At 35.4% G+C, this 27,991-nt stretch overlaps 1 protein-coding gene across 1 annotated transcript; it reads left to right on the forward strand.

Annotated features, from left to right (window-relative positions):
* Positions 1-27,989, forward strand: LOC100370909 (programmed cell death protein 4-like). The gene is made up of 10 exons (XM_006817821.2): positions 1-479; positions 18,084-18,187; positions 18,473-18,583; positions 19,710-19,934; positions 22,487-22,584; positions 23,243-23,417; positions 23,741-23,848; positions 25,832-25,942; positions 26,766-26,905; positions 27,786-27,989. Exons 1-10 carry the CDS (start codon positions 206-208, stop codon positions 27,844-27,846), a joined length of 1,407 nt encoding a protein of 468 aa, XP_006817884.1. The 5' UTR covers positions 1-205; the 3' UTR covers positions 27,847-27,989.
* Positions 27,990-27,991: the final 2 nt, after the last annotated feature.

Below are 27,991 nucleotides of genomic sequence, written 5' to 3' on the forward strand. Positions count from 1 at the left end.
AGCAGAAAATCATAACAAGAAGCAAGCAAACCAGTGGTCGAAGAGGGAATCTATAATTTTTAGTGGCAACTCCATTTGGTGCTGAGCGTAGTCCCTAAATTACAGTTCTTCGCAAAACCAACAGGACTTTCGTTTTCTCCAGTTTATTGTTTCTCTCTTGCTCCAGTTTCACCTATTTTCTCTGATAATTGAGTGTAAAACAGCAATGGCTAGCGAGATTGAAACCGCCATTGCACCGTCTGCATCAGCCGAGGGTCAGAAACATGGCGAGGGACTCGAGAATAACAACAGTATTGTTGGTAATGTGGAGATGGGGTCCAGCACGTCAGACAGCCGTATAAAGCGAAAAGCTAAGAGAAGGATCAAGCGTAGTCCAAGTACCGAGATGCAGCAAATTAACGGTACGGTGCAAGTTCAAAGAAACACAAAAAACATGCGAAAATCTCGCATGGGCAAAGGAAGGGGACAACCGAAAAAAGGTAGGCATTTGTATACATGGAGGCATGGACCACGTTTTGTTTTTTCTCATCTGCATATGAACAGGATGCTGACTGTCTCGTATAGAATTTAAATTTCCCATCTGCCGTGCTTTTCGGGGGGAACTAAAGCGCCCGTTCGACAAAATATTGTGATTTTTACACAGCTTGTCGATTTGAATCATGAAATGAATTTTCCTCAACCTTTTCTATCACTATTTTCTATAATTCTGTAAACACGCTCTTAAAAACGATGTTTGAATAGTGACCTGAATATTTACATACAGTAATATTATTATTTGTGTTTATTTTGACTTAATCTATGGACCATCTGATGCTCATAACTGCACGTCTGACTAGACGACAACCCTGGAAATTTTTATTTTGTTTGTTTGTGTGTGATTCAATGCATGACAGTATATCGATAATGTGACATGCGATATTTTAAAAATTATTACATTCTTCACTCCAAGTGAATTTTATTATTTATTAATTTACAACAGAATCACCTCTAATTCTTTTTGTATGTTTACATTATTTCATGAATATTTCTGGATACGAAAAGTACCTGTACAACACCACCAAATATATATACCAGTACTGTAAATGCAATGATTATTTGCTGGGTCTTAATTTCGCTAATAAGTAAAGGTTGCTAAATTAATTCCATGTGAACATGTAAAATAACAATAGAACTTATTGTTTTGATAGCAAATGTATTAACATGCTCAAAATAGTGAAATTATATGCCAGTGAAAATAAATGATTTTACAGTATTTAGCATACCAGTGGCGTTGGGATTCCCCTTGCAATAGAAACTAATCAATTACAAAGTGATGAAGTCACAAATGTGTTCCTACCACTGACGTCATGCATACCTAATCTTGTAAGTCTTGTGTTGTTGTTGTTTTGTAGTAGAGTGTTTTCAAAGAGTTTTGTATGCTCCACAAGGCCGGCAATCAGCGTAAAATGAATATCGCTTCGTGGTAAACAAAATATTTCATATAATAATTTCAGTAGTTCATCACACCGATATTAAATATGAAGCAAATAGATTTTTAGTATTTAAAATTTCCAAGAAAAAACGCATCTAGATTGCACCCAACACTGATTAATTCCTGCCAATAGTTATTCACTTATGCCTTGTTTAAAAGCTACAAAAATCTCTATATTAGTTTGTATTGTGAGTGTACTTGGTGTGTTCTCTGTTTTTATTGAAACCTGAAGTGAAGATTTAATCTGGAAAATGACATGGGCGTTAAGAATAGTAAATTATACCAGTATCAAAAGATTGTCACTTGTAATTGGTTCACAAACCCAATTGGACCATTGCCAACTTCTATTTTATCTTAATGACATCCATAAGGTTGTTGCAGTTTTATTCGGTTTCTTTGATTTTAAAGCATTGTTGTTTAGCCGTCATCACTAAATATTCTACTACATGTCTACTACTCTCAATTTTCATTCATTATATACCATGATGGGTTTATTATATAAATTACATAGCTCGAAATTCATGTTGGCCATGAAGCCAATTGATTCGCCTTCAGTCCTCTCTTTACAATTTCACTCAGTAAAGGGCATTTTTAGAAATTTTGGCATTGAAATTGTGTGCCCTCAGAATAAGTTTTAAGCACTGTGTAAATATTGTGAGATCTTTGCTTACATTGTCATCTGAATAGTGCAGCTAACTGTAGAGGCTAATTGTTTCAAAATACCTAATCTACATGTATCTGGTTTACAATAATATCATTCCCAGGTTTCCCTATGTACTATAAGGTTATTACGAAGATACCTCAAAGTATGCACAAAGACAGTACAGCGGAAGTATCGACCAACGCGCAGCAGAGGTCGATGCGACAGCGTACTGTCTGAGTGCATATTTTGAGGTATCTTTGTAATAACCTTATTATTATACATCTTTTCCTTCCAAGGATACATCATGGGAATGCCGATATCCAAAAAAGTTTAGAGCAGAATCAGCGAACTTCTTTGTATGGAGACCGGCCATACCCTGGTGGTAGCCATGTTTGTTTTTATTATTAGAGGACGCTTACGCGCGTAATCATTCCATATTTGGAATTCGTATAAGCCCGTAAATAAGCCCGTAAAATACTGCAGAATTACGGCACGCTGTAACTTATGGCGTTACGGTGACAGATGTATAATAATACTCTTTACACACACAAAAAGTTTGGCTTTTAAATTGATCATCTGGGTTTTGTCTTGTTTCATAAAAGTGTTATAAACTTGGTCCTCCCCCTTAGTATAATCATCTGTCGTAGCATGGCCCAGATTTTTAAAGCAGGTCAGTTGTGTCATACACAATACACTTAATGGCGCAATGTGTTGCCTAAATGAAAGCCTACCTATTGTGTAGCATGTCTATCAAAACATGAAAAGTCTATATTCACTTACAGGGTCCAATTTATTGACAATCACTTCAAAAAGCTTTTATCGAGAGATTCATCCAGTTTTGTTCCAGAAAATTTGTCTATACATGTATACGTGTACATATGTTCCATTTAAACTTTTGACACAGCCAAAAATATTACTAATTGTGTATTAGGTCACAGTCCCTCTATCCCTCTAGAGGGACTGTGATTAGGTATATGTTTTAGTAGAATTATGGTTGTTAATCCTGTGTTGTTTCTCTGTCTGTTTGATGTTTGCCTTATTTGTTGTTTCCATTGTGGACTCTGCTTCCAGTGATGGGAGACGAGTTATCTGTCTTCATTTGCAGCTGCTATCTGGTTTTCAATCAGTCGATTGTTATCAATTTTTCATTAATGTTACTTCAGTGCATAGCTGCAAACTCGCTTACATTCAGACAAATTTTGTGATCTTTTGCATCATTTTATTCCTAGCATCTTTGTTGTTGGTTTGAGTAAATACAAAACCAATGATCAGTTTTACATGCTAATATTTGTTGTTTAATTTTCTTTGTATTCTTCAATATCATGGTTTTGAACTTTTGTCTGAATTTTCCTCAAATTATTGCTGTTTTATTTTTCAAAATACAAATAATTAAAAATTACACACCTAAATTCATAATAATTGTATGAATGTCTTTTTGTGTTATAAACATTTTATTCATCAAACTGTACCATAACCATTTTCTACCAATTGCATGTATATTATAGTATGATGGTGCATGTGAAATGTCGAGGGCATTTTTAGAAATTTTCTGCCTTCAAAATATCTAAGTTCAAGTACTTTGTAAATATTGTGAGATCTTTGCTAACATTGTCATCTGAAAAGTGATGTCAGTATCATACTTTTTTCAATGATTCATTTGCCAGCTTATACTGCATTCTCACCTGCCAAGTGATGTACATGTTTAACAAAGCCTGCATTTGGTAGAAATGATTTGGATAGACGTGAAAAAAATAACCAATCAACACTTAATTTCGTGTTCAATAATTAAATTAGTGGTATTTGCAATCTTTGGCTGTACTACATATTCCATTGCATTGTATTGTATTCATGTGTGGGTTAAATGTGTTTAGTAATGCAAAATTTTGAATGCATGTTGCCATCGCAGTCATTGCCCTTTAACTACAGATTTAAGTTTTGATATCTGTGAAGTTCCTGTTTCTATGTCAAGAAATTGTTCACTCAAACTGTTCATGTACTTTTTATAGTACATGTATAATTCGTTTGATTGGTTGGTTCTTCAAAAACACTGGGCATGTGAAAGTTGATTGGTGCTGAAAATGCAGCAAAGAAGGTGTATTTTGCCATGACTTTCTTGCGGTAACTGGACAGTTACATCAAAGTGACAATAGTTTAACTGAAAGTTCCATGGCTGACTAAAGTGTCAATACAACTCCACCTCCCACAAATTCGTGCGTGTTTACTGACAGCACAATCTACAAGTGTACGTAATTACATTGTATGCTATTAATAAAATGCTATAAATGGTGTCTGGTGTTGCATCATCAATGTCTTCTGTGTTACTGACATTTGACATATGATATACGTAGGCACATGAGCAGATAGTTTTTTTTTGCAAGTAAACACTTGTGAACTGGTATGTTGTTGCAGTATGTGGGTAATATGGGAATGTGTTTACATTTTGTTAGCACTTTCCAATGTATAGTATTTCATAGCTTGCATTGTTGTTATTTCCTGCCATTGTTGTTTGGTTCAAGGGAAAGCACACTGTTTTGTCATGAATGTTTTGGTAAGGACTTTATTTGTGGGGTTGGATGAAAGATAATCAAAATCTAGGTGACCAGAAATGCTAAGCCACTAAAGCCAGCAATATTTTGTTCTCTATATGATATTAGATAAATAACCATTCCTGTGAATGTTGACAAAATGCCATAAAACAGATAAGGGCCCATACATTGAATTAAATTGGACATGTAGAAGAGTGAGCTACCATTCAATATTTATGTTTGAATGTAAGCAAGTTCTTTAAAACTTGGTTTGATATAATAAATTCTTCACTAATATGAAAATAAAAGGGTAAACAAAGTTCTAAATGCATGTATGTGAAAAGATTTCTGTAAAATACATTATTTTAGCTAGAATTAATTTTCGCTGAATAGATTTTTTTGGGTGTTTTTCTATGGAATTTATTTTTTATTATTTTTGACGAGTTGTATGTAAAATATAGGAAAGAAGGTATATTTGCTGGATTTTATTTTCACTGAATCATTCCTTCAGCGAAAATTAACTCGAAGCGAAAATAGAGTATTCCACAGTACCCTGAATTTCAAACATTCGGTCCTTAATTAAACTGTTACATGTACAAGAGAAAATGTAGCTCACCGTTCACACAATTATTCCTTGTATCATTTGATGTGCAAAATTTGGCCGATCTTTTATTGACGTCCATTTGTAAATAATTATTGGTACTAATAGTAGTCTCCATAGTGAAGATGATTGGCATTTATTTGATTTCAATATATATCATACAACTTGACAACTGTCGCACTGACTGCACTCTATGGTAAGTGATGTCTACATCTTATTGACCATCTGAGTTGTAGTCAGAAAATGAAGTGAAAACTATATTGAAGTTCAAGATAATAGTTGCTAATCTGTAACTGGTGGAATATTAACAAATCAAAAAATAAAATATCATGCATGTTGTATTGGCTGTCCCATTTGTTTACATTCTGTATATGTGTGGCAGTGACTGCTTGGCAAGAACTGATGGTTTAGTGTTAGCTGCTGCTGTTCATTTTATGCGTCAATGTTAATTAAAACAACTTAGGAGCAACATTGGCACAGCAGATCACAGGCTAGTGCTGATCAGTGAGCGACTTTCGTTATTAAACATTCACATGCTGGTTGTCAGAAATGTAAACAAATGAAGACACAGTGCAAAGGCCTATAAGCATTAGCATACAAAACTAACATCCATGATTGTACATGTACTCTGTTCTCCCTTTTTCAATTTGGTGAAATGCTCTTGGCTAAAAACACTGCATTGCTTTCTTTGCACATAAATACATGTACAGTGTATAATAGTAGTTTTCAAACCTTTGAATGAATTACTTATTGGGGATTGTATTTAGAAATGAAATTGTTCATAAAAAATTATGTATACAAGTGTCTCTGCATGTCTGTAAAATTGAAACGAGACAGAGGTACTTAAGTGGATTTTACAACATGTCTATGTACATGTAGATTACGATGCATTTGCTGAAAATCTATGTATTATCTGCATGTAGTCGTTCTGTGCTATGAATATAAATCATAATCAGTACTACATGCGTTACGTCGCCTTAGGGTGGCGTTTCTCGGTAATGACGCACTATGAATGAGGTATTTCTAGAGGTCAGGGTTCGTTTTTTCCTCGTCCGTCTCGTCTGCAGTTGAATAATTTTTACTTCGATTTATTTACAGCTTTTTTTTCCGATGCGACTTAATTTCACTTGTTTTTTTAATTCTTGGTAATTAGTGTCACTGGCGATGAAGTAGTAAAAACGCAATTAATCGCAGTGCAGCAACTCGGGATAGACCATCCCAACGCAATTGGCAAATTATTACTACCCTAGTATTTTGGGTTTGCCAGCTCCGCACCCTTGATAGACTTGGTAACTTCTTGTAGACTTCCGTTTTTATCACTGTTTTTGTAAGGCTAACTATGTACAAAGGCGGGATTACCTTTCGATCAATACATGTTATTGTTTTAAAGATGTGCTAGACGAGGCTGACACTTGTAAACAATACAACGTGAATAAGCATCGCGGGCAGGATTTCAAGGATCGCGGGTGAAACAAAAGCGACGCGGCTGTTTGTCTAAGCGACGCGGGCCCGCAGTCCTTGAAAGGCCTGGGGAGAACACTGTACTTATATTAATTCATTGGTGATATGAGTTGTGTGGTAATTTTGATGTTAGCTTTCATAGCTGTGCATACAGCTATATTATCATTGGGTAACATGTGATGATGAATAAACAAAATTATATTTCTAGTAACCTGGCCGTGCCTAGATTATATATGCCAATGCCTGTATCTTTGTTATGGCTAAATTACAAAGTGGCCTCTGGTGGGTGTTGGGTTCCTGTTTCTAGATACTAGACCTCAATTATTCAAACCAGAATGTTGATCTGTACATATGTACTTACCGGTTCCCGCTAAGCCTGCTTTATTGTGCCTGATTCAAGGTGATTTTTTGAGATGAAAACACATTTATCAGTGCAAAAGTGGCTAAGGGAGTGTTACGAACAATCAACATTTTATCAGTATAAACAGCAGCATCTTGAAGAATTACAAAATAAATAAAATATTATTCCTGGAATGCTACAAATGTACCTATTTGTAATATTTTTGTTTTTCGTGTTACCTGAAACTCGCTTATCTAGACTTATTTTTGATTGAATGTTTCATGCAGCAGCCTCAAGGTATACATGTACTTTGGATCTTCAAAAGATATTGGTGACAAATAAACAGATAAATTATCTTTTAATGTGGAATCTGATTGGATTGTGACAGCACTTGGTGAACTATTAAAATCATCTGGGTCAACTGAGCAACTGTTTATTTACATCACAGTTGTTTCCCAGCTTACTAGTAGTGGAAATTCATCCGTTATTCACTGGGTTTTAATTTCGCTGATATAAGTAAAATCTGTTGAATTAATCTGCAAAATGACAAAAAAACTCATCTCGCTGTAAAATCTATAAATTTTAAACTCAGTTAATATGATCAGTCAGCTGGCGTATACTTAATAATAAAATGAATGCGATTATTTTATTATATTGGGCGACCATCTTGAAACTGGCCTGGAAATTATAAATACTAGTAGCAAAATTCAGATTCCTAAAATTACATGTTGGTGAAAATAGTTGTTTTTGCAGTACATTACAGTGATGAATACTAGCTGGTACTAACTGGTTGTGTAACATGTGGTACTATGATCAAATAATCATCAAACTACATGTACATGTAGTATTATGCATGTGATAATTATGACTGTAGATGACTTCACACTCCCACTTTTCATACTGTATTCAGTAATTGGGCACTGGATGAGTTGAGTTCTATTAGTTAATCATAACGCACATGTTTACTGGGGTGATTTGACTAAATATTAAGTGTATTCTCTCCATTAGAAGTGCATGTGCATAATAGAGGTGAGATCATGTAAAATAAAATGACAATAAATTCCTGAATTCCTTTTTTACATTCAACTCGAAAATCAGTGAAAATAAACTCCATACAAAACACCACAACAAGCCTTTTCATCAAAAATTAATTCCAGAGTATTTTATAGGTATTCAGTCATACGTGTATGAAAGGCTCAGCTCCAATTATGGGGTAGACTTGCATGTACATGTCAATAAGAAAACATGCTCAATAATAGTTTATAAGCGTTATGTTACTCAGAGTGTAGAAAATTTGTTTCTTTCGTTTTATATGGATTTTTGTTCTTTCATTCAATCTGCTCCTTTGCATAAGAGTTATTCCGTTTCTACCTTGTGAGCAATTATTAAAATTCATTCCCTTGCATGCCCAACTGTGGCAGGTGTCAATTGCTATATAAAACTGTCAATCATAACAGTTTGTAGTAAGTACGTGTCTGCCTTTACAGCAACAACTTGCTGCTATTCAGTGTACTGGCCTGTATGACCCTCATAGCAGTTTAAATATCCTCTATTTCAATCATTAATTGACTTGAAAGACTGTTTTGATTTCTTTTCTCAGTTCATCACTTGTGTTTACACACCAGGACATTGACTGGGTTCTTCCCGACAGGAAAACATGGGACGCAGCTTCCTCATAGCCCAGGCTTGCGCCCTCTTACCAAACCTGGAACAGACAGTAGATTATGATCAGTTATAACAAATATAGAGTGTTACTAATGGTAACAAAGGTGTGCTCCCTCATTTTGTTTCTTGAAAAACCCCTGATTGATGTCAATAGAATAATGGAAAAGGAAAATTTGGCGAGTTTAGTTGAATATAGGATTGAGATTTAATGGAAAAGTTTCCTCTCAATTGGACGGGTTGTAGAATAAAAGTGCCTGTTTCTCTCAAAATGTACAAAAATTGAGACAAATATTTTTAAATTACATGTGGAAGTTTCAAAAGAAATTTTTACAACCTGACTTGTGGCAAGTATATGAAAATTAACTCCATAGGAACAGCCCATTTCTGTTACGGTACCTAATTCTGTCTCAACTGAAATCAACCCCTGGTTTATTATTAAGTTTGTATCTTGTGATCTTGGCATTTTATAATCATTGTGTTCAACACTTGTAAAGTTTATAGTATTGCTTGTTTAAGGTAGCGAGAAGGTTTTGTGACGTTTTTAAATAAAACATTCTCTGTCTGTTGTCTCGTTCAGAACAGTAATTTAGGTTATATATATCAAAAGACTAAGTATAGAGGTGCAAGTTCGCACAAACTGGACAGACATTGTTTACATAATTATCACGTGACATCAAAAATGGCGAACCTTGTAAAAATGACTAAGTACGCGATTGCGAGAGCACACTGCGGAATTTCCTGGTGAAATTTAAGTTATGCATTGTCCGTAATCAAGTCCATTGAAATGCGTCTCCGATAATCAAAAGACCTATTATTCCGATTTCTATGCAGGTTTGTTTTTTTGTCCCCAAATTATTTCATACTTGGCACCTTTAACAGACTATTATTCTGTGACAAAGCATTTTCTTTAAAAACCCAGACATATTTCGCACCATCATTATCTTTTGAACGATAACTGCGAGTTTGAATGTCCTAGTCCGAACGCACTTGATTTGGCGGCGGTCCCAATGAGTCGTTCTCGATCAAAACTTCAACTCGAGAAAAACGCGAAAAACAGTTTTGGTTAATAAAACACTGTAGATTTGCTGCATTATTATAAATATACACTAAAAATGGCCAAACATATTAACCACTGATATCATAGAACTCATAAAGAGTGTCAGATAATGAATAATTTCAAGCTCGAGCATGAAAAATGAAGAAAACTGCTGGCATTTGAGTCCGTACTCCAGGAACTTTCGGGTTTTCCATTGTTATGCAAACGAACAACGAGGGATAATCCTCTGACAAACATTACTGTCCCACTGTACACGCTGACAGTTTACAAACAAGCTAATCCTTTAAGTGTCTCAGATAAACATCTAATAAAACGGTTTTCATGGTGAAACAAAATGGCCGATGTTTGAAAAAAAATTGCTGTGTCAGAGTGCGACACTGAGTGGCAGATTTTTCTTTGCCTCGTCTGTCAACGCTTTCTTTCTTTTCTTCGCCATTGCGTTATAAAAAAAATGTATTAGTAAAATAGAATATTGACTTGGAAAATAAAACGATTTAAAAGAAAGTTGTGCAAAGTTACAGTACTCCTTTCGCACAACCTCCCGCCCGCTTCCGCTTTCCAATCACCTTTTTCTCTCGCTTTTGCGACCGCTTGTTGAATTCAACCGGACAATTTCCGCTTTTTTTTCGACCGCGCAAACCCCGAAATATCACCGCCCACCTGCTCGCTCGCGCGCATTTAAAATTCGGACTAACAGAATAATTTCCGAGGTTCACATTGTCTTATAATTGTCTTTCTGGTTTTTATAGATGTTGAACAGCTGACAAAAGTTCAAATACTTTTTGTTTTAACTATATATAATTATATGCACGCAACCTGACCCTTTGACCTCGATTTTGGCGTGGGCTGAATATTTTATTTTAAACAATATTCTGACGTGAAATACAAAATGAATTTCAACACAAGTACGACATGGTTGTCTGGGGTTTCTTTCCTGATTGTTGAGTCTTCGCAATGTGTTTTGTATAATTATTGTTGTTTTCCCCCGATGCTGAAGGACCGTAAAGCTAAATGGCAGTTACATGCATGGGCTAAGTGAAAGAAAATATTTCTAAGCCTAAAATAAAACCTAAAATAAAATAAAACCTCTTTGTGTATTTGTTAATTTTACATATGTTTGTCATGACAGTATGTTTGTAAATATCTAGAAAAATCTCGTCTTTCGTTGATAATTTCGATTGTTTGTTTGGAATGTCGATCCCCATTGGTTTCTCCATACTGAGTTTAGGAAGGGCGTCGATCAACACCGTGACAATCAGCCGAAAGAAGACAAACATTGACCGTAATTCATGGAGATCATGTCCGTAATTTGTGGGCTGAAACCCCAAATAATTAATCAAGTATTATTATTTTAATATATATTTTATTTTACATCGCAAAACTAAACCATGCCCAAAACAGAGCTAGAGTTGTTCGCGGTGAAACAACCGCATTGAAGACGATGCAACTTCAACTAGCCATTTCTTACCTTGAAATAAAAAAAATAAAAATTCGAAGAGCATCGGGGAAAATATTAATAATCATCCTTATCAATCGCTTGCTTTATTTTATTCGAATCCATGAAATTCACGATTTTTTTTACATTTGTTGGCAACTTCCGCGCTAAAAAAGATTGAAAATGTGGGTGTGGTTATTTTGCAAAGTCCTGTTGATAATACGGACAAATATGGTTCTGTGACCCAGTTCGTGCTCCGATCAGGTGACTCTCAGCCAATCAATGGTGTTGTAACAAAGCATATTTGACTCTAATTGAAGGGTTGTCGTACAATCCAATCACCGGCGTCGATTCACATAGTTTTTTGTGCTGTGACAGGCTTCAAAATTATTCGCTGAAAAACATATATTTTGACAAACTGATGGAATTTGACCTTAGTTCAAAAAGAAAATACTAGGCTAAAATACATTAGAGCTCACGCGAATCAGTTTTCTCTACAAGTTGTGAAATAAAGTAAACCAGAGTAGCGTCGATGATTTTCAGCCCTGAAGGACATTGAATTGTTCATCGACTGGCCACCAAATAGTTATGGCTATAACTAAATTTGACACGTTTTTCTTTTAAGCCCAATAAATTATTCATACATGTCAAGCTCTGTTCGATTTTTTTCAGGGCATGTGGCCGTTTTTAGTCGAAAATATTTTTTGTGGGAACACTTTTGCGGTACGTATACAGTATAGACCGAGCTCATTCAATGATCGTGACTTAATTTTAAAAATTGAATGTCAAATTTTACCAGACGTGGACCGATGTGGATTCGATATCGTTATTTTTGGAATTAATCACTAACATTTCCTCGTTTCTCTGCTCTGTCAAAAGGAGTTACCTAGGCTTTTTTCACGTAACTGTCTCATTAAAATAAAAATAAAAATATTACATCTAGAACAAGCACCCAAAACACGTAACAGTTCAGTTGCTTTCACGATACAAGTGTAATACAGCTATTAGATTTGAAGTGTCGTTCAGAATGTAATAATAGTTAATACTAGTTGTATGTTCACACTTCACTATCAAAACCACCATTTCGACCACCCATGTGCCAGTTTTCAGTGTTTGGGCGAGCGGTCAATGTTTTCAATAAGTGAGCGAGCGAAAAAAAAAAAAAAAAAAAAAAAACGCGATTAAAATGCGGTCGGTTTCCGGTCGGACAAGACCGCGTGGTCGGAAATTAAGCGATAAGCGGTCGATGTAAAAGCGGAAGGTTGGGCGAAATGAGTACTGTATGACCATGTTTCTCCGACGAAGTCTCGACTGACAATAATGCTGACAATGGACGTTAGATAAACACGCATTGTTTGCAACTGGAAGCTTATCACCCGTTATATCAGAATCGTCAACAACAGAGTATACAGATAAGATTTTATCATTTAATTCCTTCCAAAGATAAACACTATGCAAATATCCACGAAACGGCAGTTGTAGTCTTTTCTGCTAGTGTTTTAAAACACTAATTTGAGCAACGTTATTTCGCAATTTCGATCTTTTGTAAACCTGGGGTGATGTATCAAGGTCTAAAGTAACCGTTTTATAAATTTTTGAAAAATCAAGAAAAAAGTGAAAATTTCCCTTCTCGCTACCTTAATGCCAAAACAATTAATAGTAAGATATGCCAAAAGAGTTCATGCCAGATCTTAACTTTGATGGCTTGTGCAGGAGGCAAAGAAGGGGGGGGGGTCAGCGTTGTTATTGTGAGCCAAGTCCAAACAAAAAATATAAAACAATCTGTCTATCATACTTTAATTCTTTAGTTTCAAGTGTCCATATAGTATTTCATGTATGGCTAATTTAAATGTCTGAGAGAGGAACAGATCCAGTTTCTGTTTTTGCAATGAGGTCAACATCAGGTTCATGCAGAGATTTTTCACAGTTCTTGATTAGTAGGTCTAAAACTTTGGCTGTATAAATATTAATAATACTGGAGCAGACATCTCATTTCATGTGATCCTATAAAATCTACCATCATAACTACATGCAATACATGCCCACCCTTCAAGAATGTGAACAATACAACCAATTTTAGGTGACTTGTTACACTACCAATGCATAGTGACAGGCAAGCTAAATACAAAATACACAAACTCTATTGAGTATACTTGTAATTCTAATGAGGAACATATACAAAATGAATGTACTAGGCACGGCCATTGTAATCACTTTGCTATGGCATTTGAATGAACCCTGTAATGTATACACGTGTGCTACATTTTCATTGTATGTACATAGGGGGTGAAAAACATGACGTACAGATAAGTTATGTCTGAAAAGGTTAAGTTGTCTTTATAGAACTCTAATTATGAAATCTACAAAAACGCCATTTGACTGAAAGAGGAGCTTTTAAGCATTTAAATGTGAAAGTTCATCTTTTTCATCATTCACAAAATATGATATAAATATTCAGGTAAAAGAAATTACCCCAACAATTATAGCAACATTTTGACCTCCAAAAGGGTTGAAAATTATTTTTAAAATGTTTTCTCATGAAACTTTCAAAATTGATATCTTACCGGTAATTAACTGTAGTCACTGCTCTCTATGTGCATTCTGTCAGACTCCCCAGGCTATGTGAAATTATTGCTGAGCACTTAAAATTCAATTAAAGCCGCTGAGGGTCTTTGTAGAACGTTTCATTTAGGTGTGGAATTGTGTAATGTTAAATTATTTAGATAAATGGGGGTATGTAATGGCAATCTTGAGTTTCAACCTGACCTTGCTAAGAGTCAACCTGAGCTCCACTCTTAGCTCCACTCTTAGCTTCAACTTGAGCTTGGGAAATTGTTTACAGCAGAAGCTCAAAACGAAGTTGTAGTGCCGACACTGAGCTTCTAACCTGAGCATCTAAGATCAAATCGGCTCGGTTGAAGTCGCCCATTAAAGCAAACAAAAGAAATGTACTTGCCGGCAAAATCAGACACAAGTCGTTTGAAAAAAAAAATTAAACTCGCCAGCCAAACATTGCTAAGTGCGTAAATTCTCCTATGAATTGGATGGGAGAATTAATTGATGTCAGTGAAAATGGCAACAAAATGTTAGCTTACAATAATTATATTGAATATGATCTGGATGTAGAAGGCAAAATGGGAATATTTTATCCTGGTACTATTTCAAGAGTGGAAAACAGTTAAAATAAACATGGAAAATACTGTTTACACAAATATTTAAAGATTCTATCTTTATTCACTTGCCCACAAATAATTTTTAACGTTTGAATTTTGGAAACATGTCAACGAATATAGACCACCTGATCTTGACTCAGGGCGAATCATCGCAAAGCCTATACACACCGCCATTGTTTTAATCTGTGATGAGCTCCTGACCTTCACATTTATGATACAGCAATTCTGATTGGTAGCGCCAGCTCCTTAGTGTGCCCAATCAAATGACTCAATCTAACTGCAGTGAAATACAGCTTTTCCCAACACGATCATGCATGGGTTCGTGGCCCGATTATGAATGGTCGGCTTTAGCAAAACTGTGCGATTTGGATGTTGAGTGTTGTGCAACACTTTGGAATACCCTTATGAAACATTTTAACAGCCATCTTGTTTTGGCCCAAGTTACGATTAGTTTCCCTGTAGCAGCTTTTTCAAAATCTTTTAAAATTTCTGGATATACCGGTAAATTTGTCCTTCCAAACATTGATTTTCCTGGTTTATGTAATTCACAATTTATCCAGTTTATCATTATACTAATGTTTGAATCTAGGGTAGTGATCAGTTGCTGACTTCATTTAGGGACGACGTCAAAAGATCGATGTCGGATAAAAAACTTATTTCCTTTAGTTTGGGGGTGGGGGGTTTTGACCTCAAAAAGTTTCCATCTGACAAAAACGATTTTGTTTTTTAATGAAGTCAAAAAAATCTTGGAGTATTTGTAGTTCATTTTTTTTTCTATCCAATCATGGACAGAAATAACCGAAAAGGGAAAAAACAGAAAAATGGTTTGGTTCGAGTGTAAATCTGTGCGTCAAATAAGGTGCATTTGTAAAATCTTTTTACACTCACCCGACAGCCAACTGCTATGCAATACTACCGTAAAATCTGTATTAGAAGCCGCATCCCTAATAGAAGTCGCACCCATTATTTTTGAATAATTGAGAATCAAAAATTCATCATTTCTCATATGTGTAGGTGCTCTAATAGAAGCCGCATCCCCTGTGTTGCATTCTACCATTTTAATAGAAGCCGCAGCTTCTAATAAAGATTTTACAGTACTGTCCGATTATCAATTTGTATTTAATGGTGAATGTAGTCTGACGCCATGACCAATATTTATCAATTAAGTTTCAGTGGGGGGTAGAGGGGTTTGGAAAAAAACTAAAGGAATTAAGTTTTTGATCCAACATCGATCTTTTGACGTCGTCCCTTATAGTGGAGTATTGGTGTGATTAGTGGTGCTATAAATGATTTATTTCCTCCAATGTCTCTCGCATACAATCATTCTCAGAAAGGAGATGCATTGGAATCAACCTCTGAGTAGGGCTGTTTTAGATGTATAAAAGTCTTGTGTAGTCTTAAGTGCTAGGTAATTAAAATATATAAATTTATAATATAAGGTTATTTTACTACTGGGGGTTAATGCCGGAATTTATGTCGGTATGCATTAAATGGCGAAGGGTATTGTTCAAGACACCTTGTGGTAAGAACAATGCCGAAGCATCCAATATTATGTTAATAAACTTATTATGCAGCATTTTCCCCAGATGAGTAGACATTAAGCAGAGTTTACCACCAGATATTCAAATTCTGCAAATACTGAGCGTTTGTTGCATACTTTGTGGGACCCTGAATAAAATCATAACCATTCTCTTATGCTGCCTGGCATGTACTAGTAGTTGTACACTCACTTTACTGAACATCTTCAGAGAGTGGTATTTAATGTAGTAGCGACCTGGTAAATCAATCGATTTTGAAGATCAGCTTTTGGGAATACTGCTGAACACATTGATAACCACTGCTAAAATTTCCTCTTTCATGCAAGGTTACACGAGTCAGTCAGAAAATTTTATTTTTAAGTTTAAATCATCCACATTTTATTTTGATTGCAAAAATATGTTTTTGGATGGAAGGTAGCCTCATACTAAGGGTGTTTTTATTTTGTATACATTGATCAGCTAATCGGGGCAAGAGGTCAAACCAAATCCAATAACTCCCCGTAATTATTGCACTCAGCGTCCTAGTTTGCATAGTTATTGGATACAGATACCAGAAGTTGTTGTATTCTGAAACTCCATTGCTTACAGTAGTACAATGTACAAGTATATGTATAATAAACATTATACATCTGTCACCATAACGCCATAAGTTACAGCGTGTCGTAATTTTGCAATATTTCATGGGGTATTTTTATCCTACCATATTAGGAAATGTGAATTCCTAATATAGAATCATTACGTGCATAAGCGTCCACTAATAAGAAAAACAAACATGGCTGCCACCAGGGTTGAAGTTCATGATACTGTTATAAACATTTTGGATTTCAGCATTCCCATGATGTATCTTTGGGAGGAAAAGATGTATATTAATATGGTTATTACGAGGATATCACCAAGTATGCACTTGGACAGTATGTGGTTGCACGTCGTTCGATACTCCCGCTGTATTGTCTTTGTGCATACTTTTCGGTATCCTTGTAATAACCTCATAGTATATTATGTACAATACAGTACATATATATATGAACTTTTACTGCAGTGATGTCGTGGTAGAAGTCAGACCAGAGGCAACAATAAAAGATTTGATTTTGAATCAAACTACACAAAATTCCCTACAAAATTCAAGAGTCCCTACAATAACTACCAATTCAACCACAGTATTTAAAACAAGAAATGCACTCCAAGGCTGAGTCTAGGCAAGGTCGATGAACCCTTACAGAGAACCCATTGTATTGGAAAAGGAGAGCCTTCAAGGATGTCTTTGTTCACATGAGCAACTCATTGACTTACTAATGAATATCATACCCAGTGCTTTTGACTTTGGCTTCAGAGTCTTAATAGGATTATGTTAGTGTTACTACTTCCAATAGTAATATATCCCCCTTCAATATGTAGTGTATCCTGAAAGATATCGCTTGATGAGAATATGATTATAACATGCATCTGTAATAAAATTCTGTTGCGAAAAATTTCAAGGTTTTTTTTACCTATTAAACAGAGCTGCATAAAGTCTGTCCGTCACTATGGCAATTCAACTCTTGCATGATTCTGGTGTTGTTGACAAGACCAACACACTTGGTCCCCTCAAAGTTGCATCAGCAAAAGTACTAACCATTGATTGTACGTGTATAATCTGGTGTGCAACCCAACATACAATATTATGTGTAACACTTATAATCTGTCTTGATGCATGTATTCAATTATTGTAATGTGAAAAAAGAGCTGTAAATTGCTGCAATTGGTATTACTGAAAATCCGATTAGAACCTGTTGCTTCTATTAATTAAAATGGTACAATGCAACAGAATGGAAGTGGTTTCTATTGCAGCATCTACACATATGAAAAATGGTGAATTTTTGGTTCTCAATTGTTCAAAAAGAATGGGTTATAATTTACAAACTCTAATTCATATTTATCGGTTATTCCTATGTCATCTCTTGTCAAATATTGATAAAACAATAATTTATAATGGTTATTAAATTTATTGCCAACTTTGGGAAGTTTGATGAACGTTTCTTGGTTGTGGACATATCTACAAGGTTCATACATGTATGTAACTCATTCTTGAAGATGAAATTTTGTGGATCAAGTCTGCTTCATCACTGCGTTTACATTTTTCACCCCATTTTATTCTAATAAATATAAACTTACTATGTTCTTTGTTTCATTATCAGGCGGAGCTGGTGGTAAAGGTACCTGGGGAACACCAGGATCTGAGCTCCTTGAAGATGGAATGTGCAATGATGAAAAGGATCCAAATTATGACTCTGATACTAGGGTAAGATGATATAAAGGGGCTGATTATGCTAAAATTCTCAGACTCCCTAGAAATCCCAGCTTTAACTTCCTTACGACCCTGTGAAATTCACTGACTCCCTAGCATCTGTGTGAAAGTCAATTACTAGTACTTTGTAGGATCACACTGAAACTTGCTGTGATTTGATGTTCTCTGCTACACAATGTTGTCTTTCCTGATTATTGTAACTAGCGACCGTTTGCCTCTGCCAAAATTTAAGCGATTAATTCAACTGTAACTAATAATAGCTTTGTTTTCAACCATTAGGAAAATTATTTTACTTCTGTCGTACCTGCTATTCATGAAGATGAGTTTGAAAAGGTTGTTGAACCAATTCTCCAGGAATACTTTGAACATGGTGACACTGATGAGGTTGCTGTAAGTTGAGCATTATATTATTACACTTCTCTGGGTCCAAACTGTTTAAAATAGATTGCCATGTCTCTATAGCACAATGTAAGATGGTTGATTTAGCAATCATACAAAGTTTGGAAAAAGAATTTGGCTTTCAGAAAGATTACTTGTGCAACTCCTATGGTCATCTGTATGCACTGTCAAATACATCCATTCTTTTTCTCTGTATCTCATATCTTTGTGGTTATTTTATAGTTGTGCAAATTCTTGTATAAATGCTGTACATGTAATGGTTTTTCCTAACATTAAGACAAAAAAATTGCAGAAGTGCATCTCCAATATCATGCGTACATAAGTTGAAATTCCATTTATTGAAATGTGTCTATTTTGATCAGACTTAACTGACATTACATATGTGCATAGTAATACTGTAGTTGTCAGAGTATAAACCCCTGCTCGAGTATAAGCCTCCTTTCCAAATTTATAGCATTTTACATCAAGTCAATTTTCCCCTCTTCCAAATTGTGAAATGCAGCATGACCAGATTGCGCAACCATGATCATTTGCTGCTACACAATGTAGTTGTGTTAGTTTTTATTTGAATTTTCGTTTATAATATACTTTTTTTACCCCAAAACGTACAGACCAATATTCATGTGAAGGGCATGGTCGAATTCTGTTCCACTTAGTAAACTCACCCAATAGTAATTAGTGACCCCGGGCGTAATGGCCAATCTCCAAGTTAATTTGTCAGATGCTAGTCGATGAAGACACTCTAGTATCGTACACACGTCGATTTGTTTATGAATAAATTAACTCAAAGTTTTAACTTTTATCCAATTTGCCGTTTCCCCGGAGGGGGTTATACTCAGACAACTACAGTACATACATACATACATACATACTAAAAAAATACAATATATAAAAAAAAATGTCACCTGTTATTTTGCAGAGACTGACAAGGCTTTTGTAAATGCATTGATTATCATAACCTGGGGGATTAAGCAGTGATTTACATGTGATATCTGTGACTGCAGTATCATTGCTCCCAGCAGCTCAGAATGCTGATTTATGTAAATCCACATGGCTTTAAGTTGCCCTGTAAATCGCTGTTGTGTAATCTTTGCTATTTTCTCATCTCCACTGACAGGAATGTTTGAATGAACTGAACATTAAACATATTAGGCATGGAGTGCCTAAACTTGCTGTGACGATAGCTTTAGAGCGAAAAGCTGCTCAGAGGGAAATGACTTCAGTCTTGATATCCGACTTGTATGGCAAGAAACTTGTGAATGAAGACGAAGTTGCAACTGCTTTTAATGATGTTCTCAATGAATTAGAAGATCTATCACTAGATACACCTGATGCACCACAGGTAAAAGATTTAATAAATTTATATTACAATGTTCATTATTTCTGTGGGGTAGATATGTGTTGTACTTTACCTCCTTACCATGCCATTCTCCTCACTTTGATCCTTCACTGCATTCTAGGCTGACTTTTATTTAGCTTTGATAATCGAATTGAAAATAAAAATCAACTTGTGTCAGAGACTAATTATTGTTTAGAATAAATGATATACCGGATGTGTTTCTATATTTTCTCAAAATTTGTAGTCAGAAATTGTTGATTTGGTCTAAAATAAAAAAGAAATTTAACAGATGTGTGAGAATGTTCAAAATATCACACCAAAATGTTTGTGGGAAAAATTATGCTTAAATAGGTAGATGTATTTTTTTACTCAGAACTCCGTGAATGCCTTATATCTATTGAAGTATGTATGTTGTTGCTGTTGCCATAGTGTAGCAGTGGATTGATTTTCACCATAACTTTCAGATTGCTGACATCCATGAAAGTGACATAATTGGTAGAGCAATAGCTTATCACATTATTATGCATGCAAATAAGGATAAATTATAAGGATGTGATTTATTTCATACTTTGTGTTTCTCATGCTTTGCACGTATGAAAGCAGTGTGCTCTTTAACAGGACTAATTTTGTAGGAATCTAGAGTCAAAACAGAATCTACCAAAAATTGAGTCGGCTCGACGACTGGTCTTCAAAAAAAAATACAAAAAACTTCTATGTGTCTGTATAGGTGACTTGAGACACAAAGGTATAAGGAAGGGATATGGAAAGCAAGCAGGATTATATAGCTTTAGATCAGTTTTACTGTTCAGTCCTGTAACGTTGTTTGTGAAGCAAGTTGCGAAAGGTGTTACAGTATTGTAAATCATCCATGGATTAGAGTTTTTGATTTACAGACACTGTATTTTCGCTGCCACAATCTATTGAATTATTCAGCTGTCAAATAAGCACATGTACATGTACCGTATTACCCCAGGCACGCGCCCCTCCCTGGGCAAGCGCCCACGCCCTGTTTTCACAAAGGTTACATGTTGGGGACATCCTCGGTTAAACGCCCAGTGTGATTTTTAGCCATGAACGGGGTCAACAATAAAGTTTTATTTGTCAAAAACGAATGCGTTTGATTTATTTAAATAGTGCGTTTGTTACGGTAGTTCTTTTTTTGGAGTGTGTGGTGACCCTGAAAAGGGCCACTTTGTTTGTGTTTTTACGTAAAAACTCATTGGAACTTAACGACGTAAGATGAACCACGCAGCATGTGGCGCACACGTTCTGCTTTCTCTTCATTCACGATGAATGCAATATTGCAACGATCCATACCTTGGTGAGTGGTTTGAAGCACTTAGCCTTGGTTTTAAAACGTAGTATTTCGCTGACTGTGAATCCATAACGGGAGCTAGCACTTTTGAGACATCACGTCGTAAACTTGCTACTTTCTTTCCATCCTTCATCACAGCTATGGCATTACGGTCATGTGGATTATTTTTCTGTCGTTGAAGAAAAAACATTTTGCCGACCTCAAGTTCATTACGATAACCATAATGAGGCGTGCCTACGATGGGAACTTGTTGCATCATCATTATTTTTGTAATTTTGTCACGTGTATGGGTGTATGAATAAATCATGTTAATGAGGTCGACCAGAGTTTATTTTCAGTCTGTTTTTTATGTATCGCCATTTGGATATGTTTATGTATTCACAATAGTTTGTAAACATTTCACATCAGTAATAAAAGGTTTATTTGTTTCATAACCCTGTCTGCTATTCTTCAGTAATTACGATGCGATGTATCAATACGTGCGTGAACAAAATTATGCTAATGAGGTCATCGCCATCTTGGATTACAAGCGGTAGTTTTTCCCGGCCGTTTCGACTTGCATGCACTGATCACGATTACTAAAAAAGTAACCGTGCATTGATTACAATACTTACCATACTTTGTAGCCAATTTCAGTGAGTAATACAACTTCATTCGCTGACATAAAACAAGTTTTATTCTTGAAATTCAACCCCGTGTCTCAGCGTTCCCATAGTTCTTGACCAAGTGCTCACGTTTATTGAAACCTCGCATAAATCAAGAAATAAGTACGTGTACAAAGTGTATGAAAGCATTCCTTTATTTGACCTTATCATACGATCACAAAAACAACTTTTTAGAATCTTTTTTGGGGTGGTCCTCGGGTAAGTGCCCACCCCCATTTTTTCCCGATTTTGTATGTTCAGGCCCCTGGATGCGTGCCCGGGGTAATACGGTACATGCATTGTATAAGCTAAATTAAATTGCAGGAAAAGAAGCTGTTAACTAATTCCTGTAGCTTCTTGCAATGTAAAATCACCTTTTCGATAAATTCCCTCACTGAACAAAAGGTCAATAAGCTGCCATAACACTCTAGTCTGGAACACCAGGGGAGAAAGATGTTTTAGTAATTTAGTGTGATGCATAACGCTTTAGTACTGCTCAGGGTATGCTATGGATTTGATTTCCTTAAGGCTTTCTGTTCGGCATGTGTAAGTATTGTTGTCTAATATTGCTTTATACTATCTCTATCCTATTGTAGGTTGTTGGTCAGTTTATAGCACGTGCTGTTGCCGACGACTGCCTTCCACCGAAATTTGTCCAAAGCCACAGAGGCAGTGCTGAGTCAGAGAAGCCCAAGTAAGGGTAGATTCTTGTGTAGTTCTTTAAGGATTAATACACAGCGTCCTCTAGCAGTACATTACCACCAACCTTTATGGTCACATGTTTATCGTACATGTCTCTAATTTCATTAAACAATTTTCCTGATTTTCCATTCACGGTTCCTGAATACACTGAGGTTCAACAACTTTGGGGAAAATTTTGTCCTTGTGAATGCCAATCATCGAATTGTACAAATTGAAAATTAAACAGTTTATGTAATAAAAAACAAAGAATGTAATGAAATTACATTATCACTTAAAAGGCTTCACAGACCAGAATATCCAGCAAGTGCAGTGCATGACTACATACATTTTTCAGCTGTTCTACTGTAAGCTGGCTATTCAAAACAAATTAGAGAACAATGGATCTAACATTGTGGCTTGTGTTCGGCAAAGTTGATCTAAAAAAAAAAATAACCATGTTTTGTTTTCCTTCATCAGTGATTCTCTGAAATTAGCAAACTTTGTCAAGTTGCTGTTTAAGATGTCCACATTCAGATATGTTTGTTTGTTAATTGCCAAGGATAGCCATACATGTATCATGGTATTTTTTTGAAATGCCATTTATATAAAACTGTTCGGTTAAAGTTACATTTAACAGACACTGATTAATCATTTCACCGGTTACATTACAGATCTGACGAAGATAGTAGTGAAATGAGTGCTGAGCAGTTGAAAAAACATGCTCTTTGCAGAACTGCTTTAGATAGGGCAAGTGTACTTCTGAGTATGAAACATGGTATGGTAAGACTTGATAATGTCTGGGGTGTCAGCGGTGGAATAAAACCAGTCAAGTCATTAATAAAGAAGGTAATTGTGGAAATAGATACTCTAAAATTGCTTTAATTTTATTAGATGAGTTTTCATTTTCAGAAATTCGAGAGCTGGGTGAAAATCGTGGTCATTTTCATCCTGGTTCTTTATAGTGGCTGCTGTGATTTTCTTTTTTTTGAATCCTACAGAAACAAATAATTCAACTACAACTTTTTCTTACGTAAATCTGCCATTGACTTTTGAGTATTTTTCTAGGTACAATGTAGAACACCTCACACACACACAATGAAATTTATTAGTAATTTTTGAAGCTCATAATTTTTTTTTCAAATTTTGATTTCTTTTCACCATTTGTATAGATGGTTCTTCTTTTGAAAGAGTATCTCTCCTCTGGTGACACAGAAGAGGCTGTACGCTGCCTACAAGAACTAGAAGTACCACATTTCCACCATGAAGTGGTCTATGAGGTAAGTTTTATTATACCCCACAGATATTTAAAGTAATGTTGCGTAGTTGTGTTGTTCAATATATGGCTTATATGCATCATGTATCTGTTTGCATGATATTTGAACATGTAACAAATGTTTCTCTTTAAATGGTCATCGTCGTCATGCTGCATCGTGTTAGATATTGGTCCCATAATACGTATAACGTGTGAATAATATATTGTCTGTTTATGCAAAATAAATGCTCATTTCAAGATGACTACTTCCCTTTTAATAATGTTGTGCTTTCATAAATATTGTTTGAAAATTAAGAAAATATTTGTATCAAATATTGAAAGCAAAATTATAATTTTGTTCTGAATATCGTTATTAACCATTGTGTCTAGGCATCATGGAAAATTTGTTCATGTTTAAATTTCACAATTTCTAATTTCCTATTTGCTCTCATCATTTCAAAAAACATGCATCATAACTGCAGTTTCTGGTGTGTAAAAGGACAGACTTTATTTTTCTGTTGTATGCAATCATGAATGTTTATAGAATAATAGACAAAGGCATGTTTTAAAAAGCCACGCAAATTTTAAAAAGCTAAGCAAGTTTTCAAAATGGTCGTCAATCACAGATTTATTTGAATAAAACTGTTATAGTACTGTTATATAACAGTTTCAATGCAGACAATTCATGTACATTAGGTCTTAGCACATATGATTAACACATCTGATAACATTTGTTTGCTTTATAACACACGATGGGTGGGACATTTAAATTAAATTCCCTGATGAGATGCTAGTGCAATACAGAGGGTTGTGGATCCATGCTTTAAATGACTTAACTATTAAAGTGTCAGTTACTGGTTGTGACTTTGAACTCGCTCTGAATTGTGGCGTATTGCAACACGCAGCTTTACTACTCTTTCTAAACAACACAAGAGTACACACATGTCCCTAGTTTTATGACCTGGTGTCAATGATCACCGTCAGCTGGCTGATCATGCATGCAGACAAGCATCTACCTTTGTGATGTTGTCAATAGTCATGAAAACCTTTTGCTAATAAAATCTGTCAAAAACGATTTCTTTCCCACAATTTACTTAGTAATGAGAATATTACTTCTGGATGAGTTACGCGCCACACATCAATCCCTCCATGCTCCATCACTCATAGTAGGGGGTTACATAATATTGCTAAATGTCTGCCATACAGTTCTTTACAGTCTATAGCTCTGTATACATAGAATATGAAACCTAGATGACCTGTATTGACATGAGGTCAACTTTCGCATAGATGCCCTTACACGGTACAGCTGGTCTTTATAAACTAAGCTTCCTGTTATGTATATCCTTTGTTTCCTACAACAGCTCAAATGGCTGGCACACTTGCCCTATGCACAGTATATGTCAAGTGGTGTTGTGTAATTCACGTTTATTGTACAGCTTCTTGTAGAAGGAGCTGTGGCATAAATTTTTCACTTAGCTAAATATACCACTAATATATAGGAAGATATTTTTTAATTGCACTGTCTGGAAATCTAATTCTGATGACCAGTAGTATGGTGGTTGTGGTACTGGGTCCATGATCATCAGTACATGTAGGTTCTGATTTCAAATCCTACTAAGTATTGAACAAAATGTTGACCTTTATAATACCCTTAGTGAGTGTACCGCAAACGCAATCGAAAGCCACTGTCTGCGATTCATTTGCTAACAAATATAACATTAGGGGGACCTTGATTGAGGTCGCAGGTGCTTGTGTTTGACAGGGCCTCCTTGACAAAGCGATAGCAAAATGAATTTCTTTAATTCTATCTCATCTGACATGTCTGTATCAGACCAGAAGTCTTCTTGTTTAATTATATAAACGTGTGGCACATGGTTTCTGTGGGTAGCACTTTTACTAAAGACACGAACAAAGTCGGGAGAGATAACTGTGAATTCAATTTTTAGGAACTGTCGCCCAACACAAAAATAAAATGTAATTTAAGTGCGTTCATGTAATATTTTTTCAGGCTATAGTCATGGTAATTGAAGACATGGGGGAGAGATCTGCCCAGATGATGGCAAAGCTCTTGAAGAGTTTTTATGATAGTACTGTAATCACATGGGATCAGCTTGTTAGGGTATGTCTGTGTGTTTTTATTTTTTTTCATCAAAATGTAGTGTCATTGCCATTCTGATTATCAGCTTTTAAATGAATGATCCAAACGTATATTACCTGGCAATTAAAAACAAATATCTATTATATACAGTATAATTATTTTTTGATTCTTTCAGTTTTGAAAATCTCATAACCAATTTACCCAATCTAATGCCAACATTTTGTACAGCCAAAAATTACAATTAATATTTCACATGTTAATGTATATAATTATTACTTTGAAAAAATTGAAAGTGATTGCAGGGTAATATACCAGATTTGTTTATGTCAGACTAAAAAATATTGGGAGCTTTCATCTGCATTCACAAATTATACAGCTGTTAAATTGGATTATTTCATTCCATTCAGAGTAAGGATGATTAATTCTTTACACTAGAGCCAGACTTTAATGTTACTACATTGCAGGCCCGATCACGTAATTGACATTTGTGTTGATAGCCATGACTAAATTTGAATATAAAATATGTAGTATTGTTTTTGTTTTTAAGCATTACATATGCTTAAACACATTTTTTTTCTGATAAAATAAAACATAAACGCCGCTGACAAAATCAGTGTTTTAAGGACTAAATGGGACCTGGTGTTCATGTCTGAATTAATGAGGTAGACGTGCCTTACTGTAACAGGGTTGTGATCAAAGGTGCAACGAAAAACATGTATATAAAACGCCTGTGATTTTTTTTTCAATACGTTGTTGTGGTTGTTTTCACCCAACCATTGTTCGTTATACACATCATATGAGTCAAAGCAATCTAATTTATTAGTTTCATTTTCCTATCGTTAAGGGTTTTGAACGAGTATTTAATTCCATGCCAGATATATCTTTAGACGTGCCTTCTGCCTATGCTTTATTAGAACGTTTAGCTGACCTCTGTGTCGTTGAAGGTTTAATGTCCGAGAAGATGAGAAATAGAGTTCCATCCAGGTAAGTTTTTGGGAATCTTTGTACCACAAGAGATGAAATATAGAATTCTGTAAGATCCCTAATCTTTCTAGTATGGATGATGCTTATTATCCAAAATACAATGTGACTGTTCAATTCTGTGTTGATTATGTGACCTATTGTATGAAATTCTCTTTGTTTCCATAAGATGCAATTGCAAAAGATTGTTTTCTTTGATTCAAATGCACAGAGAACCAGAATAGTGAAATTATTTTATATGCTTATACTTAGAAAACACTTAACAGGGCCACTGCGAGAATCATGCGTTATGCGTGAAATCGAACGTAAAAACAGAACAAACAAAGGTCGTAGCGCCGTAGTGGCGCCAAACATTGCATGGGATTCGACAAACGCAAAATTATTTTGGGGGACATTTCCATGCTTAATAATGTGCTGTCCACATTTGATGATAGGAAATTTTGATTAAGTGAGGGCATTCGGAAGCAATATCCCTCTGTCGAAGATTGGCCGGTCGATGTGAGCTACGAAATAAAGAAAATTCTAGTTCAAATTCAAATTAAAATCGTTTGATTTTTGGGGTAGACGTTCGACGCACATCTTTCATGCATCTCATGAGATCTCGCAATTGTACGAAAAATCACCTATTCGGGTTGCCAGCTCTGATTTTTTTCTGTGCCTTAATCTTAATAAATCTTAAAGCAATTGCTTTGTTCACGATAGGTAGTATTCAGTTTTTGTGGGAACACGTGGTTGTATAACATTACCATTATATTGGCTCAAAGTACATATACAATGTTTTGTGTTTTAGGTGAATTCTAGAGATTTCAGTTTTACTTGAAAACCTTATTAGAATACATGTATATTTTAGTGAACTACAGTAAATGTTTGTTTCTCCTTGCAGGGGACGCAAAAGGTTTGTCTCAGAAGGAGATGGTGGCAAGGTGAAAGAGAACTCTCACTGATGATTGTATCGTCAGTACACTTTCTCACCCTCCCGTTGTTCTCATGAGAGTAAAATTTACTACAGAGTATGGCAGACGTGTCACTGTGTTGAATGGTTTTACAGAAGTCTTTGCCTAGTAAAATTCTTTCTTCCATGGAAAAATG

Source organism: Saccoglossus kowalevskii, chromosome 10, assembly GCF_978046115.1.
Source record: "Saccoglossus kowalevskii chromosome 10, keSacKowa6.1, whole genome shotgun sequence".
Classification (NCBI taxonomy): domain Eukaryota; kingdom Metazoa; phylum Hemichordata; class Enteropneusta; family Harrimaniidae; genus Saccoglossus; species Saccoglossus kowalevskii.